Source organism: Acomys minous (genome assembly GCF_964271855.1).
Source record: "Acomys minous genome assembly, chromosome: 2".
In the NCBI taxonomy this organism is placed as follows: Eukaryota; Metazoa; Chordata; class Mammalia; order Rodentia; family Muridae; genus Acomys; species Acomys minous.
In genome coordinates, this window is record NC_140484.1 from 49,488,343 (window position 1) to 49,507,716 (window position 19,374).

Sequence of the window (19,374 nt, forward strand, 5' to 3'; positions counted from 1 at the left end):
TTGCCACTTTTTATTATATATCTGCATGAGACTGCCCCACTCATAATCAAGCAACACAGCCAATATTAGACTTTCTGGAGATCTCCTTTACAAGAACTGTTAATATGTGGCTCTTCAATTTATCTTCGGGCAGATTTTTGGGACAAGAGCAGAAAGCAGCTCATTATTCACCAAAATACTACTAAGTGATCACTAGTCTAACTGTTAATAGTCTTCTCACCTCTTGATCTGGGCTCCCACTGTTCAAGTAGCCATCAACACCTCTGCTTCCCTTGCCCCTGGTAGTATGTTTCATTAAGTTGCCACGCCTAAAGCATTCTAATGCTTTCCTAATCCAGTGTCTCAAGGTCCACATTTCAGCAACAAAAAGCAAGGTCAGGCCAGCAACAACAATACGACACTCCTGGTAATAACTTCTATCTTAGCTGTGGTTTCAATTGATGGAAAGAGACACAATGGCCAAGGCAACTCTTGGTAAAGGAAAGCATTTCATTGGAGTGGCTTTCAGTTCAAACATTTTGTCCACTATCGTCATGGCGGGAAGCATGGTGGCATGGCAGGCAGACATAGTGCCACAGAGATAGCTAGCTGAGGGTTCCATATCTGGATCCACAGGCAGCCATGTAACAGAGCCATTGGGCTTTGCTTGAGCTTCTGAAATGTCAAAACCCATCTCCCAATGATGTAGTTCCTCAATAAAGCTACACCTATTCCAACGAGAAAATTGAAGATATCAAAACATGGAAATATCTCCCATGCTCATGGACTAGTAGTAACATTAACAGTAAAAATGGCTGTCCTACCAAAAGCAATCTACAGATTCAATTCAATTTCCATTAAAATTCCATCACAATTCTTTATAGACCTTGAAAGAAAGATATTCAGCTTCATATGGAAAAACAAAACAAACAAAGAAAGAAACAGGATAGCCAAAACAATCCTGTACAATAAAAGAACTTCTTAGGATATCATCATCCCCGATTTCAAGCTGTACTACAAACAATAGTAATAAAAAAAAATAATAAACCACATGGTATTTTCAAAACCAGACCGGTTAGTCAATGGAGTTGAATTAAAGACCCAGATATAAACCCACACACTTACAGACACTTGATTTTTGATTAAAACACACACACACACACACACACACACATACACACACACACACACACACACACAAAAACTAATGGAAAGAAGAAAGCATCATCAACAAACAGTGCTGCTCTAACTGGATGTCTGCATGTAGAAGAATGCAAATATCTATCACCCTGCACAAAGTCTGACGCGACCTCCTGCCAGCAGGAAAGACGCTTGACACAGGATCCTTCTCAAACACGTTTTATTGGGAGCGCCCTTGAAGCTGAAGCGAAAGACCCCGAACCCCCCTAGAGCTTGAACTTAAATACCATCTAAAGCGGTCTGTTAACACCTCACAGGTTCAGGCAGAATGCCTAATTAACATATGAATGCAGATAGGTCAACAGCTACACAAGCGTAGTTACAATTAGCATAGTCCCCCTGACGGGAGGGGCAACTAGAGATAGCTCTAGCAAACGCATGCATACTGGCAATTGTTTACAGGTAGCAGCACACAGACCAGCGCCATTATTGGGTGCGGCTGGCACAATCGTGGCTGGCTCCTTACACTTCCCCCTTTTCTGTTTAATAAGAAGAGATGAGCAGTGGGGAAATACTCCGATCAAGGCATGGCACAACTTTGTGTACCATCCGATCGAGGGGTAAATTGATGTCAATACAAGACACCATCCTGCGTGCAATGGGTAGAGTCCCAGCAGGGTGCTATGGCTGTCCTGTATTGGGAAGGGAAACACATGCCTTCTGACGTGCAATGGCAATGAGGCCAGTCAGGTGCAAAGGCCATGTGATCAAGGGAAGCTCATTTCTTAAGGCTTGCAAGTCACACTTGGGGGGGAAGCGCCCTGCTCAACTGCCAATAAAGCTTGGACCATAAGCATCTTATCATGGGTATGCTTATTTTTCATTTTGCATATAACCCAGAGGCAAAACACGAGACTGCAGATGGTAAAAGCTCCAAAAATTCCCACCCCCACCCATTCCTTAAAATAAGAAAATGCAGAATGCAGCCAAGAGGTGAATTCTCCCAGAGTAACGGGTTTCATTCGGGTTCCATTCAGGTATGCAATACTGACCAACAGCTGTCGGGATAGCTCTTCAGCCTCCAGCATCCAATTTCCTGCAAGATATTCTGATAACAATTTACTTTGATTAAAAGAAGCTGTAAAGTCATACTGTATTGGAGTGATGCAAACTTGACCATGATGCGAAATGCATCCGGTCTGAACCATCTTATATAGTTCTTCCACCTGTTCTTGAATCAGGTCCATGGGCTGATTTGCCAATCGGAGGCCATGAATAAAATGTGCATTATACTTTTCTTGATTTAAGAGGGCGGTGGTTGTTTTACTAACAACCTGATCAATGGTCTCAGCTGTTTGTACTTGATTTGCCATGGCTACAGCAGCAGTGACTGCAGCTGTAGCAGAAATGGCTATAGCTGAAATAATAGCTGCTGAGATGCCAAAATCTCGTCTCTGGTGGATGAGATTAACAAGGGGAAGAGTATCAGGATCTGCTTTTACAGGAATGGGTACAAAGGTTGGCAGACGGACCACTAAGGCCAATGACTGTGAGCCATTCCAACATTCAGCCAAAAAACAGGGTAAGGTTGCACAGTTAAGTTTCTCAGTATCATTACTGTCTGCCAGTAAAAAGAAAAAAGGAGGTCTGACACAAACTAGGGAGGCTTTAAAAGAATGATTAAAAAGCTTTTGGTGATAGGTTATATTAGTCAATTTATAAGTTTGATTCCGAGTGTCAGCTATCTTAAGTAAAGCTGTCACATTCCAAAGTTCATGGCTAACCTGGCGAAGGGAAGAGAAAGCAGACAAGTCTGTAGTTGCTTTGGCCTCATTACTCAATATCCATTGAAACCATGGCCATCCAGCTATTCCAGCTATACCACTCTCGTTGCCTTTATGAGATAATTTAAATCTATTTAGTGGTGGAGAGAACTGAAACCCTAAAGACAGCTGAAATTTTGAGCTCTCTCGAGATTGACAATCTGTAAATGTGGGAGGAAAACTATAAGCAGGAGTACACCAGGGTGCAGCCCTAAATTGAGTAGCATTCTCATAAGTCACATTATTTCTAAGAGGTATAACTGTTCGGCTAGTAATCATGTATGTGAAAATAGTGGTGCTAGCTGTTATACTTGGTACATGTTGTTTTCCATCCGAACTAATGGAAATGGACTGTAAAGGAACAGCAGCAGCAGAAACCCCTGTACCAAGGTCAATCTTAGGGTTAACAATTTGCTGTGGTTCCAGTCAGGCACTTAAGGTGGTATGTTGAAGTCGAATACATGGCATGAAGCCATGAAATGAAAAGCAAAGAGTACCAAGCAAATGAAAATTAGATTGATTAAATGGTTTAGGGTCTTCCCCAAAAGCAGAGGCACAGGAAATCTCTCCTTCACAGGAGGTGGAGAAAAAATGGGGAAGCACAGTTGAATTAGCATGTACTGGCATGGGAAAAGGCCATGTCCTAGTGACAGCCCAAAGCTCTAAGGCTTGGACACTACTCCGGAAAAGCACGAACGTCTGAAGAGTCAGGAACAACAGGCTCGTCTTCCATGGAGTTCTGTCCCTGGTTCTCTTCTTGCTTGTTGTCATCTTGCCTTTCTTCTTGAACAATCCGTGTCAGCCTCTCGGGGACCCACACTGGATCACTCTGCTCCTGTGGAAAAACACAAACAGCTCCCCTGGATCTGGCTATTACCGGATCCGGGCCTCTCCATTGTTTTATCAATACATCCTTCCATTTTACAGAAGGGAATTTGGTAAAGGAGACATCACTATGACGCTCCACTGCCATGCGATCAGCAGAATCAATTGTTAAGAAATTTAAAGTAAATAATGCTAAAGATAATTGATTCCTGGGGGTGAGCCCTTGGCTAATTCCCCCTTTCTGTTTTTGCAGCAATTCTTTTATGGTCCGATTAGCACATTCCACGACACCTTGTCCTTGAGGATTATATGGCAATCCAGTAACATGCTTAACTTGCATAGTGCCACAGAATGAGTGGAAACCTTTAGAACTATAAGCAGGACCATTATCCGTTTTTAATTCTCTGGGTTTGCCCCAGGCTGCCCAAGCTTCAAGGCAATGGGTAATAGTATGTGCTGTTTTTTCTCCAGTATGTAAAGATGCAAAGATTACCCCTGAGCAGGTGTCAACGGACACATGCATGTATTTAAGTTTTCCAAACTGTGGAACATGCGTTACATCCATTTGCCATAGATCTCCAGGGCATAATCCCCGGGGATTAATTCCTGTATGCGGAGGATGATGAAAAGGCACACAAGCTGTACAGTTAGTAACTATCTCCCTTGCCATAGCACGAGAGATTTGGAATTTTTTCCTCAGAGTTGCAGTAGGTACATGATATAGGGAATGAAATTCTTTGGCTGCTTTAATATTGTCAAATACTGCAAAAGCTATTGAGCGTGTAGCAGTATCTACCAAGCGATTGCCTTCAGCCATAGGGCCAGGCAGTAATGAATGAGCTCTAATATGCTGAATAAAAAATGGATGAAGTCGAGACCATATAATCTTTTGAAGATCTTTTAAAATATGTGCCACCGGGCTACGAGGACAAATATTTCCTGCTATCTCCAGCATGTGTATGGCATTAACAACATAGCAGGAGTCAGAAATTAAATTGAATGGCTCAGCAAAATGCTGAAACACTGTAAGAACTGTTTGGCATTCCACCAACTGTGGCGTATCAGGAGTAAATTGTAACTGAACAGGCTCCTGTCCTGATACCATATAAGCCCCCAGCCCTGTCTTGGACCCATCTGTAAAAATATCAATAGCATTTGAAATGGGCTCTGTAGCTGTCACTTTAGGAAAGATAATAGGATGAGTAGATGCAAAATGCAATAAAGGATCTTTAGGGAGATGGTTATCAATTTTCCCAGGAAAGATAGTTCTCAAAATTGCCCAGTCGTCAATTGTGGCATGTAACACCTGTAATTGTTGGGCATTATAGGGGGTAACAATAACATCAGGATATTGCCCAAAATGGGTTAAACAAGATTTTAAACCTTGTTGAGCCAACACAGCAACACTTGATGGATAATGTTCCACCGTTTTACTAGGTGATGAGTGGCAATGAATCCAAAGCAAAATGCCTTTTTGCCATAATACTGCTGTAGGGCTACAAGGGGTGGCTAAAATACACAAGAAAATAGGCTCACCAGGGGTTACACGGGTGAGTTGAGCTTTTTCTATGGCTTGTTCTACCTTAAGAAGGGCCTCCCTTGCTTGAGGCGTCAATGCCCTGGGTGAGGAGATATGGGCATCTCCTTCTAAAATTTGAAACAAGGGTTTTAAGTCAACTGTAGGTAAATTAAGATAGGGCCGAATCCAGTTAATGTCTCCTAAAAGTTTTTGGAAATCGTTCAAAGTTCTTAGGTTATCTTTACGTATCTGTAACTTTTGAGGTTTAACATAACTGTCAGAAATGACAGCACCTAAAAATGAACCAATATTTCCCTTTTGCACCTTTTCTGTGGCTATAAATAACCCTTTGCTTTCTAATTTTTGTACTGTCTGAATGTAAGCTGAATCCAGCATCTGACAGTTTGGTGCAGCCAGGAGTATATCATCCATATAATGGCACATGCGCATCTTAGGGTAAATTTCTCTAATAGGTGCAAGTGCCTGAGCTACAAACAGCTGACACATAGTAGGGCTATTAGCCATGCCCTGAGGGAGTACTCGCCATTGAAATCTATTATCAGGTTGTTCGTGATTAATACTAGGCAAGGGAAATGCAAATCGTGGGCAGTCCTGGCTTGCTAAAGGGATAGAAAAGAAACAGTCTTTTATATCAATAATAATAATTGGCCATTCCTTAGGCAAGCTTGACAGTAACGGAAGGCCCTTCTGAATAGGCCCCATTACTTGCATTTGTTCATTTACAGCTCTCAAATCATGTAATAATCTCCATTTTCCAGATTTCTTTTTAATAACAAATATAGGAGTATTCCATGGAGACTGCGAGGATTCTAAATGACCAGCCTGTAATTGCTCTTTTACCAAGGAATGAGCGGCTGTCAGTTTCTCAGAGGAAAGAGGCCACTGAGGAACCCATACTGGTTCCTCTGTTTTCCAAGGTATGGGAATAGCATCCTCAGTGGCCCTTAGGAAAAACCCAGGCCTTTAGTAGAGGATTGGCCTTTGGCTTGTAACGGTGTTGAAATTCCTTGTAAATATTTTCCCAATCCCTGACCCGGGGTATAACCCATACCTTGCATTAGTTTGACACTTTGAGGTGAGTAATTAGCTTTTAAATCATTAGTGAGCATCAATCCTAATTGTTCCATGACATCCCTTCCCCAGAGACAAATTGGCAATGGCATAACATAAGGAGTAAACTTTCCTTTCCGTCCTTCAGAATCTCTCCAAGTCAACTCCTTAGCACTGATAGCTGGAGTATCAACATAACCCAATCCCTGTAAAGTTTGTGAGGAAACTTGAGTGGGCCAATTTTTTGGCCAATCCTTAGTTGCTACAATGCTATGATTGGCTCCTGTGTCCAGCAAGCCTTTAAAAATCTTCCCCTCTATAGATAGGCACAGTGTAGGTCTCTGTTCTAATGATAAAGATAAATATCCAATATCTATCCCTGTGGACCCGAGGCCCTTATCCCCTCGTTCCTTAGACTTAGAGGGAAACTGTTTGTGTAGGCTGGGTAGTACTAATAATTGAGCTATTCTGTCCCCAGGGGATATTGCTGTAATTCCCCGAGGTGAGGCACACAAGGCTTTAATTGTTCCGGTATAATCCTCATCTATTACACCTGGAGTTACAGACAGCCCTTTTATAGTGGATGAGGATTGACCTAACAATAGCCCAACCGTGTTTGGAGGTAATGGACCTTTAAAGTCAGTGTCAATTGGCTGGACCCCCATTTGGGGAGTCAATACACATCTGGTGGTGGCACAGATGTCCAATCCGGCTGAACCCGTAGTGGCTCTCCTTGGGCTGTCGGAGGGCGCAGGGATGGTGTTTGCATGGCCCCATATATTTGTGGGCCCTGTGGCCGAGGGCCCTGTCTCCTGTTTTTTGGCTCCGCCTTTTGTAAAGGTGTTCCATTAATATCCCTTACAGATCTACACTCAAAGACTGGAAAAGCATTACTTACTTTTCTCCAAGTCTCTAGTCTTGCAAAACTGGACTGAAATGGGTTTAATTTTCCATCTTTTTTGTTCACATGCATAGAATTATATGGCGGAGGAGGTGCTGAGAGAGTGGCCCCAATTGAGCCATATCTCTCTTGCTCATACTGAGCGGCCGCCTCCTCTAAATCTTGCTCTTCCTCAGAATCAAATTCCTCTTCTTCATTATGTCTCTCTGTTTCTGATTCGCTTGAGCTACTAAGCTCCAAATTTGCAAATTCCTCCAGCACTGGATACAGTTTTCTTTTAGGATCCTCTGTTTTTTGTTCCTCTTTCCTTTTTACCTTTTTTTGTTTTACTTCTTCAGTACTAGTACTATATTTTATCTTTTTCTGTTTCTCCCTTATCTTTAAAATACCTTCTGTTTCAGATATACTATCCTGATGGTCAGCTAATATCTGTTGGCTGCTTTTAATAACTTCCTCACAACGTTTATCCTCCAAGCAGGCACGTACTAATCGCCACAATGGCCTTGTGCCTGCTCGTAATTTACGATCTTCTGCTGCCCTGTCTAGGTCTTTCCCCAGTTTGTCCCAACTAGCAAGATTTAAGGACCCAGTGGGCTCAAACCAAGGAGCAACCTGGTCAACTTCCTGAAGAAAGCCCTGAATTGTTTGTGAGGATACTTTTAATTTTCGCTGTTTAAGAAGTTCCTGAAGTGGTCTAAGAAAAGGTGTTGATTGTTGATTCCCCATATTGCGCTTTTATCTACAAGCGACTTAATATATATATGGGCAGCCTGCCAAGTTATCTACCCTGGCCTTGCGGCTTATCGTCCAGCTTTATTCCCAGCAAATACAAGTGTGGTCTGGACGATGGCAATTCAGGAAAAAACAGCAAAGCAACACAACTACAGCCATCAGTAAAATTAAGCCTGCTGCCAGAAGGGGATCCACACCAAAAGGAGGCATGGCCTTGAGGGAGAACTTACCGGTACCGCCGCTCCACGTGATGAGTTCTGAATCCTCCCAAGTTTTTAACCTCGGGGGTCTCCGCAGGTGTCCAGTGGTGCGTGCACTGTTCTTATCAAAAATTCCCGGGTTTCGGCACCAACTGACGTGACCTCCTGCCAGCAGGAAAGACGCTTGACACAGGATCCTTCTCAAACACGTTTTATTGGGAGCGCCCTTGAAGCTGAAGCGAAAGACCCCGAACCCCCCTAGAGCTTGAACTTAAATACCATCTAAAGCGGTCTGTTAACACCTCACAGGTTCAGGCAGAATGCCTAATTAACATATGAATGCAGATAGGTCAACAGCTACACAAGCGTAGTTACAATTAGCATAGTCCCCCTGACGGGAGGGGCCACTAGAGATAGCTCTAGCAAACGCATGCATACTGGCAATTGTTTACAGGTAGCAGCACACAGACCAGCGCCATTATTGGGTGCGGCTGGCACAATCGTGGCTGGCTCCTTACAAAAGTCAAGTCCAGTGGATCAAGGACCGCAACATAAATCATAATACACTAAGTTTGACTGAAGAAAAAAGTGGGGGAAAAGCCTTAAATGCCTTGGTACCGGAGACAACTTCCTGAACAGAACACTAATAGCTCAAATACTAAGATCAACATTAATAAATGGGACCTCATGAAACTGAAAAGCTTCTGTAAGGCAAAGGACACCATCAAAAGAACAAAATGGCAACCTACAGAATGAGAAAAGATCTCTACTAATCTTATATCATACAGAGGACTAATACCCAAAATGCAAATGAAATCAAGAAACTAGACATCAAACCAAAACGACCTGATTTTTAAAATGGGGTACAGATTTAAACAGAGAATTCTTACCAGAGGAATCTCTAATGGCTGACAAACACTTAAAGAAATGCCCAACATCCTTAGTCATCAGGGAAGTGAAAATCAAAATGACTCTGAAATTCCATCTTATACCTGTCAACATGGCTAAAATAAAAAACTCAAGTGACAATACATGCTGGCAAGGATGTGGAGCAAGGGAAATTCTCCTCCAGTGCTGGTGAGAGTGAAAATTTATACAACTACTTCAGAAATCTCTCTGGAGGTTTCTCAGAAAATTGGGAATAGTTTTATCCCAAGATCCAGCTGCACCACTCCTGGGCATATATCCAAAAGATGCTCCACTATTCCACAAGGACACTTTCTCAACTATATCCATAGCAGTTTTATTCATAATAGTTCAAAACTGGAGATAACCTAGATATCACTCAACTGAAGGATGAATAAAGAAAATGTGGTACATTTACACAATGGAATACTACTCAACTATCAAAAGCAATGACATCATGAAATGTACATGCAAATGGATGAAATGAGAACACATCACCCTGGGCCAAATGTGGTAGCACACATCTTTAATCCCAGCACTCAGGGGGCAGAGGCATGTGGATCTCTGTGAGTTTGAGGCCAGCCTGCTCTACAAAGAGAGGCCAGGGCTACACAGAGAAACCCTGTCTCAAAAAAACAAAAAATAGCAAAGAGGAAAAGGTCATTCTCAGAGAGGTAACCCAGACTCAGAAAGGCAAACATGTTATATACTCACTTATAAGTGGATACTAGCCATAAAGTAAAGGATAACCACATTAGAATCCATAGATCCCAAGAAGCTAATTAACAAGTAGGGCTCAAGAGGGAATACTTGACTCTCACTAAGTAGGAAAAATAGAATAAACACCATTGATGGATGGGGAGAAGGAACTGGGTGAGGAAGGGGTTGGAGATGGGAACAGGAGGAATCAGGCAAGAGGAGAATGCAAGAGTGGAATGGGATCTCTGGTGTGAGCTAGAAACCTAAGGCAATGGAAACTTCCAGTAATCCATGAGGAAGACCCTAACTAAGACTCCTAGCAATTGTGGATGTGGAACATAAAATGGACATCTCCAGTAACCAGAAAAGACTACCAAAAAAGGAATTGGGACATCAACCCAGCCACAAAACCTTCCAAGCACAATTTGTTCAGGGGTTCAGGGGTAAAGATGGGACACAAATTGATGGAGAGGCTAACAGATGACTGGCCCAAGCTTGAGCCTCATGCTGTGAGAGAGACCACTCCTGACATAATTAATGATACTCTGCTATACTTGCAGACAGGTGTCTTGCATAACTTTCATTTGAGAGGCTTCACCCAGCAGCTGATGGAAATGGATGCAGAAACCTACAGACATCTAAATATTAGGTGGAGCTTGGGGAATTTTCAATTAGGATATAAAACTAATTAATTAGTTAGTTAATTGAAAAAAATAGAAGTAGCCATTGAAGATTATGTTTCTGTAATCATGCTTTTGACCCTAGAGATCACTGAACACAAACAGACATTTCTGTTAGGGTTCAAAAATCTGTGTGTTGTTTTGTCATAGAACTAACATCTTATTGGACATGAGACATGTTCAAAAAGAAATTAGAACCCCTACCCAGATCTAGCCAATGGACAAGACATTCTCCACAGTTGAGTGGAGAGCGGGGTCTGACTTTCACATGAACTCTGTTGTCCGTTATTTGACCACGTCCCTGCATGGGGAGACCTGGTGGCACTCAGAGGAAGAATAGCAGGCTACCAAGAAGAGACTTGATACCCTATGAGCATATACAGGGGGAGGAGGTCCCCCTCAGTCACAGTCATAGGGGAGGGGGAGAAAGTGGAAAATGGGAGGGAGGGAGGAATGGGAGGATACAAGGGATGGGATAACCATTGAGATGCAATATGAATAAATTAATAAAATATATTTTAAAAAGAAAAAAAGAAATTAGAGACATATGGCAGAACATGGTTTAGACTTCTAATATTTTGTAAGTTCTATTGCAGGCTGATTAGGATAATTAAGTAATACAAGTTAATTGTTTGTTGATCAACTCATGGTCATGTCAAATACTAGTCTATTTTTTATCACAATAATATACATCCTAGGTTTAACAGATAGGTAGGAATCTATAGATAGATAGATAGATAAGGCAAAAACGTTAGATAAGGTCTTCAAAAACCTCAGAGACCTACAGAATATGTCATTTAAAGATGTTTTTATTGTTTTAAGATTCTTTGACAATAAGACAGGCTAATTCCTGGCAATACTCCACCTACCTCAAAGAAGACAATGATCATCAAAGAACCTCCTTATGGAGATGGCTTCAAATGTAGCAAACATGCCACTGGGCAAAGTCTCCTTGTTTCTGCCACAGACAGAATTCTGCCTAAAAGGGGGCAAGCTTGGGTGCAGGCTGAGTCGATGGCCAAAGTCGGCCAAGACAGGGTAAGCAAGTCCTTAATAGTTCTTGCCTCACAAATATGTCTGTCACCTACATTGGGCCAGAAGGCTAACGGTGATCCTCCAATGTTAGAGAGAGTTTTGGGTGACTGTTCAGGAACCAAACTGTCTCTGTCATCTTCTTATTTGGGCAGCTGCTAGCCTGCATTTCCTGTCTACTCAGATAATTAATCTTATTTCTTCTCAAGTCTCTGATGAAGCTGAAGACCAGATAGTTTAGTTTTATAATTAAGCTTAGTTGTTTAGGAGTTAAGATGTTTTTAGGTATAGATAGATGTTTTAAGTTGATAAAGATGAGACATGATAGATATTGATTTACAGTCAGAATTTTAGACTCACCAAGATAGGAAAGAAGTTTTCCTCAAGGTTGCCAAACACAAATAGCCAAAATATTATGAATGTAACATTTTTATAATTCCTGATTGCTTCATGGTTCTTTTTGATATAGGTAGTTTATTGTGTATCTGTGTAATAATTTAAGTGTATATGGAAAAAGGAAAGTAATGTTAAAAATTCATTTGTTAAAAAATAAATAAGTAAAAAATAAAAAATAAAAAGAAAGATGAGAAGAATTAAACAAAGAGATGAGACTGTCTGTTATTTTTAAACAACAACTGCATTGTTTCCCTGATGGAATCTTTGTCTTTTCCTCAGGTTTGGGAGGAGATTAACCTTCATATTTGCTTTACTGCAAATGGCCATCTCGGAGACCTGTGCAGCTTTGGTTCCCACCTTCTTCATCTACTGCTTGCTGCGCTTCCTGACTGGTGTTTGCGTCTTACTCTTAGGCTCAAATAGTATTTTGCTCAGTAAGTCATACTTTTTGATAGAGATTGTCCAAGCTTTTGATGATGCAGATGTCCTTCCCAACTTTCTTAGAAGTCAAGATTCATTTTTTTTTTCTTTTCAGTGGTAGAATGGACAAGCCCTAAATTCCAAGCCTTGGTGACATCACTGGTCTTATGTGCTAGTAGTGTTGGAACTATAGCAATGGGAGGCTTGGCATTTGCATTTCGAAACTGGCACCACCTCCAGCTGGTAATGTCTGTGCCAATGTTTTTCTTCATTATACCCACAAGGTAAGAGCTTTCCTCCTCTATGCTTTAAAATCCTGGGGTGACCATGTCCATGGAATCAGGATATATGAAATGCATTTGTCACAGTCTTTGTAAAATTAATATTTGTGTCATTCCTGTCATGTCTGAAAAACAATGTATCCTTGACATAATTACTGCTCTGGGTGATATAATTCATGAGCAAATTTTATCCAGGAACTCTTCACTCAGGCAAGGATACATGATAAATAGAATTTCTCTGTGACATACCAAGAAATTTGGCAATTGTATCAAAACGGCTCCCATACATTCTAGTCATTTTACCTCCATGAAAATATTCCAGAAGCACAAGAATGCTGCATAACTGAATAAATTTGTTTTCCTATGAAATGTACCTCATGATATAAGGTTATACCCTTTTGTTATAACTGAATGACTTATAGGTATTATATTTAAATATATAACTATTCAAAAAGAAATTTACTTAGCTAATGACTCCTTGAGAATTTCTGTCCACATCATCCTGAGCAGGTGGCTGTCAGAGTCAGCTCGGTGGCTGATTGTGACCAACAAACCCCAGAAGGGCTTAGAGGAACTTAGAAAGGCTGCACACATGAATGGAATGAAGGATTCTGGAGACATCCTAACCATGGAGGTGAGCATGATGCCAGGCGGCTATGACACAGGGGGTATACAATCTTGGCATGTGTGTTAGTTAGTGCCCAGGATACAGTGTGATCTCACTAAACCGCAGCATACAGTTCTTTAACTCAAAGAGGGTTTTTGTAAAGACCCTTATTTGATGATATTGCTCAAATCTAAACATTTTATATGGACGTACGATTTATACATAATGAATTCTAAAATTTTACACATGCATAAAATGTATTTTTCATTTATACCCCTTTATTACATTATCACTTCTATTGATTCTCATCATTGGCCTCTTTCTACCTTCTAATCCCTTAGCCTCTCATTTTGAACCATCTTTTTTTGGGGGGGGTTGTTTGTTTGTTTGTTTGTTTGTTTTTTGAATCTTCTTTTTTAGGACATAGTACGTTTAATGAAGGCCACTTACACAAACATGTTAAAGATTTACATATGGGAACACAGAAAGCTTACATATAGGTACATTAACTGTCCCTCTTTCCCTCAGCAACCATTAGCTGCCTGCAGAGCCTCAGGAGGGAGTCCGGCTTTAGGGGCCCTGACAGCTAACAATTTCTAACTATGTTCGTGTTGTCAAACAGAGATGGGGATAACGAGTATCTCCTTTCAATATGCCATCTACTCTCAAAGATGGTATAGTGATTGGCATAGCCTTGGGCAGCTGCTAAAAGTTCAAGACTGTGATGCCCATAGCACATCTGCAATTTAGCATCACCTATTTGCTTTTACCATTTCACCTGGAACTTACAGTCCATCCTTCCCCTCCCTCCTCCACGATATTTCTTTTCCCGTGAGGGGGTGGAAGAGACTTCTCACTTAGAGATGATCTCTGAATAGTCACGTGTTCTCATTCCTTGACCAGTTGTGTTTCTTCAATGACTGCCGCCCACTAAGTACAAAATCTTCTTTTATTGGGGCTGATGTGAGCACTAACCTATGGCCATGAACAAAAATGTCTGACCTATCAAAGAATAATCTTTATCTCCTATCATCAGCCTCGGAAACATAATATCAACAATCAGAAAATCAATATCCCAACAGTATGCTATATATTATGTATTTGTTCAAAAAACAAGAAACACACACACACACACACACCTTGAATTAAATTCACTTTTTTGAGTCAATTTTTCTGCCAGTGTGACCATTTTTAAATCACGAGATGCTGATTAAAAGTAGCATGAGACCAAAGGTGGGTGTGGGTGGGGAAAGAAAGCAAAGAAAAGAAAATACACACAACCTTAGGCATGCGCACACACATGAACCTACATATTATACAACCGCATTGTGTTGCCATAGCATTTAAGTTCATTCTGGTATGACTGAAGATTTGGACAAGAATCTAAGTAGCTCTTTACTTGCTGTCCGTGTACTGTCACCATGTACTGTTTAAAAGGTCATCTCTAGAAATAACATTAGTTTCCTCTAACTCCTTGATTCATATGTCACACTTTAATTATGCCTGCCAGAGGCTACTGATGTCTGTGCTTTTTGACAAGATAGAACTAATAATTAATGATCTGGTATTCTGTGAGTACCCACTATGCACCAAAATACTCATAATTTTGTGAGAACTAAACTGGTTTTTGATGCTATTGCTAAAGGTTCTGAGAACCAACATGAAGGAAGAGCTGGAGGCTGCACAAAAAAAGCCTTCTCTGTGTGACTTGTTCCGCACACCAAACTTGCGAAAGCGTGTGCTTCTTCTGTCTCTTTCGAGGTAGGTTTCATATGGCATTCTCTATCTGTCTGTTTCCATTTCAGTTGAGATAAAATTTTGAATATAAATTAAATTATAAAGTATGTATATAATATACATATGTATGTATATATATATACTCATTAATACACCAAAATATATATGAATATATGTATGTGTGTATGTATATATATATATACACACACACACAAAGTTATAACATAATCCTTAAGTGGACAAAGCCCATTTTGTTCTGCAGGAGGCCCCAGTGTACTTGCCAGTGAAAAATTACTCTTTTCTAAGGGATTATCACTAGGGAGAAAAACACTTGTAAGGGTAGGCCCCACTCCCAACATTGGATGGCTAACACAGAACAAACTCAGTGGCATCTTTGTAGGTTCTTTGTCTAACAATGTTGAATTGTGGCATTTTGTTTTAAATCTTACAGGTCCTTTGTGTATATATTATGACTTCCAGTTTTGTGTTTTTATGGAGTTCCTCTGTGTGAAAGCATGTTTGTCACTGCCTCCATGTGTGTATGTTATGCTTTCCTCATTGACTTTTTTCTTGTTTGTTTGGGTTTTTTGTTTTGTTTTGTTTTTTGGTCCTATTCTAATTTGGTTTTGTTTTATCTTACCTTATTTTATTATTACTCCTTAGATGTCTGTGTCTTCTGAAGACACAAATGAAGGTGTAGATATGGATAAGAGGGATGGTGATGAATAACTAGGAGGGGTTAGGAGAAACATAGTCAGAATATATTGTATGAAGAAAAATATGCTTCTAATAAAAGAATTTAGGCCATGAATGTTGAGTTGGTAAGGAATGTGTAGGTGGGCCTTGGAGGAGTAAAGAGGATGAATTGGGGAAGAATGTCATCAAAATACACAGTCTATAAATATAAAATAATTAATAAACTATTTTTAAGTTTTAAGACACCATTATAACTCCCTGTTAAGATCAAGTGAGAGAGAGAGAGAGACTCTAAAAGCTGATTAGATCTGTGATGCATTCCACAAATCCTCAACCTCTTCTTAATAATCCAACAGTAATGGTATGTGCTGTCAGGATACAAGGATGATTTTATGATGGTTATTAAATTCACTGAAATAAATATTTTAAAATACAGATGTTCCTTTATAGTTTAACATCTAAAGCTGTCTTTTGGGGATAATCATATTCATGTCTTTTAGATGTGAATTTTATTTATTTATTTTTATTTTTTAAAAGTATTTTATTCAGATTATATCCTGATTGTTATCCCCTCAATTGTATCTTCCCATTCCCCTCCCTCTTTTGCCCTATTCCCTTCCCTGAGAGCTCTGACAGAAGGGGACCTTCTCCCCCACCATATGATTACAGCCTATCAGGTCTCATTCTAGTACCCTGCTTCCCTTTCTTCTGAGTGCCATCAGGCCTCCCTACCAGGGGGAAGTGGTCAAATTGGGGGCGCCAGAGCTCATTTACGAGGCAGTTCCCACTCTCCCCACATACATGGAGAGTGAGCTGTCCATTAAGTAATATGCTGTTACTATCCTTTTTTTGTTTCTTATAGATTTGTAATAAACATACCTGTTTGGGGCTTCAGTGTCCACCTCCAACACTTGACAAGCAATATCTTCCTAATGCAATGTCTCACTAGTGCTGTGTCCATCCCAATCAGTGTTTTTGGATCAGTTTTACTGAATTACATCGGCCGTAGAACAAGTCAACTGTTTTTCCTTTTCCTGTTTGGAATCTCTGTTCTGGTAATAGTGCATTTGCCTCAAGGTGAGTAAAGAACTAAGGGCAAGAGGAAAAAAATACCCAGTCCCTTTCCTAAGGGTTTGTCAGGTTCTGCTCATGAGGAAAAAAAAATTCATCCAGAGAATTTTCTGTAACAGACATTTAGGGAACATTCTTCCACTCACATGCTGAGAAGAGCCAAAGTCACTAAGTTGGCTTTAAATTTGTGACAGTCTAGTATATTCAAGAAGTATCAGGAACATGGTATCATTTATTCCCCACTTCCTCTAGGTAATTAATGGATCATTCACTCATTATACAATTACATTTTAAATTAGAATGTAGTTACATCATGTTTCCTTTCCTTGTCCTCTCTCCGATCCCTCTGGAGTTCCCACCCCTCCCTTGTTCCTTCTCAATGACATTTTCATAGCAGACATGTAGGTTTTAGCTCTTATAATTCTGACCCAAAGTGACCTAAGCATACTGTCACTTCTTCTGTCCCACTGAGTCTTGTTGCTTCAACTTTGGTGACAAGGTATTTCCCACACTGTATGAATATTACTGTGACTCTTGGGTCACTACAAGTGCAGTCTTAGTCTGGAGAGCTGTATCCAGATAATAAGGATCACTTGTGATGAAGTCAGCAGGCAAAAGGAAGCGGATGTGGACTAGGCATTGGGGCTGCCAGACTTAACCTTGTGGACTTAAGTGGGTGTGTACAAGGGACACAGTCCCTAACCGTCCCCCAGCTTTGCTGACACCCAGGGCTGTGGTATGTTTTAAACTCTCCACAACTCATGGGTGTAGCAGCAAGGCTTGTTCATTGCCTTTTCCCAAAGCATCTTCCAGTGTTTGGCGCATTCATGAGACTTTTCTCACTGAGTAGAAAATGGCTCTGAAAAGGGTAATGAGGTCCTAGAAGTTCTTATTCTTGAGTTCTGACACACTATTGCAAATCGAGCCGTCCTCAGCTTGCCCACATCTGTCTTTCTACGACACACTTCTGTCATGTTGCACCGAGAACATGAATAAACTTCTCATGTGAATACTTGGAGCCACCATAAATGCAAGCACCAAGAGAAATACAACTTCTATTTTTAAAAAATCTTTATTACGTTTTTATCCCATTTACTTTTGTTTGTGACAGTGCCATGCAGGTAGATAGGGTGTGCTCTGCCCATGGCCACACTCCCTCATTCCTACCCATGTCACATTCCTGCTGGGCATTTGAATGAGTACACAGTCCTCCAGATTTCCCCCTTGACAGTCCTACATTCCGTGGGAAGGGCCATGAGATCCTGTGTAGAAAAGATGCAAGTCAGTGGGTGCCTCCAAGACTCACCAAGACTTCTGAAGTGATGGCAAGAGATGCTAGGCATACGAACGCAGTGGGTCACACGTGTTGATTCTCCATGGGCCAGCACATGAAGATAAGTTGTTGCAGATATATATATATATATATATATATATATATATATATATATATATATATATATATGGCCTAGGAAGTCAATAACTGACACAAAGAGACTGAAATGTAATTCAAAGCTGTAAGCACTTCACTGGGCAGAATTTAAATGCTACTAATGTACTACTAAACTAAACTAAACCAATCTAATATAACTAAACTAATCTAATCCTCATGACCTACTGTATCTCAAGCAATTGCCAATCTGATCCTTCCTGGAAAGCTTCCCTCCATCTACTCCCTCTGTCAACTGTCCACTCTTAACTGTCAACTCAAGGCTCCTCCTCTTTTCCAGGAAGCCCCGCCTTCCACTTCTGGTCCTTATGCCCAGCTGATTGGCTAAACAGCTCTTTATTGACAACTGCTACATCCACTCAAGGCATTCCTCCACAATTCCCCTTTTTAGTCTAATAATTTTTTTAAAAAGCCTTTACCTGTACATTTATATTATTACACCAATATACAACACACACACACAAGATTATACTCATAGTGTTTTGTTATCTTCAACCCCATCAGGAGCTTGAGAAGGAATAAAATTAATTACCTGAGTAAACAGGAAGTGTAGGTTAGCAGCTACCAAAATGGAAAAAAATATTACAGGGACACTTTGCTGCCTGAACAGTCATTCAAAACTCTCTAACACATTAGCGCATCATCTTCAGCCTTCGATCCAGTATACCTGACAGACATATTTGTGAAGCAGGTAATATTGAGGACTTGCCTACCCTGTCTTTGCAGAGTTTTGCTGTCAACTCCACTTGCATCCAATCTTGCCCATTTCAAGTAGAATTCCGTCTGTGGCAGAAAATAAGGACTTTTTTCCCAGTGGATGGTTTGCCACATTTGAAGCCATCTCCATAAGGAGATTCCTTGAGGTACCTTCTTTGAGGCAGGCTGGGTGTTGCCAGGAGTCAACCTGTATCATTTTCAAAGAATCCTCAAAACAATAAAAAAAAATCTTTAAATACCATATTCTGTAGGTCTCTGAGATCTTTGAAGAACTTATCTAAATATTTTACCTTATCTATATATTGAACCCTGTATGTATATGCTTGTGATGAAGTTGAATAGTACAATGAATTAAAAATAAACTAATTTTACATCAATATACAAATTCCATACCAATCAATTAAAAATAACTTTGTGAGTAACAAATAAGGCCTTCTGTTGAAGAATAGGTTCAATACTCTTCCTTTTGTCCTATCATCCCTATATATTTCTATA

General features: G+C 40.4%; 1 protein-coding gene across 2 annotated transcripts in view; it reads left to right on the forward strand.

Annotated features, from left to right (window-relative positions):
* Positions 1-19,374, forward strand: part of LOC311585612 (solute carrier family 22 member 19-like) — a 55,058-nt gene that overhangs the window by 23,115 nt on the left and 12,569 nt on the right. Inside the window, exons 3-7 of one of the 2 annotated variants that reach the window (XM_084761021.1) lie at positions 12,183-12,337; positions 12,439-12,607; positions 13,115-13,238; positions 14,857-14,972; positions 16,507-16,721. In XM_084761021.1, coding sequence (XP_084617147.1) covers positions 12,183-12,337; positions 12,439-12,607; positions 13,115-13,238; positions 14,857-14,972; positions 16,507-16,721 — 779 coding nt within the window. The remainder of the gene's footprint in view (positions 1-12,182; positions 12,338-12,438; positions 12,608-13,114; positions 13,239-14,856; positions 14,973-16,506; positions 16,722-19,374) is intronic. The other variant, XM_084761022.1, reaches the window with a different exon arrangement.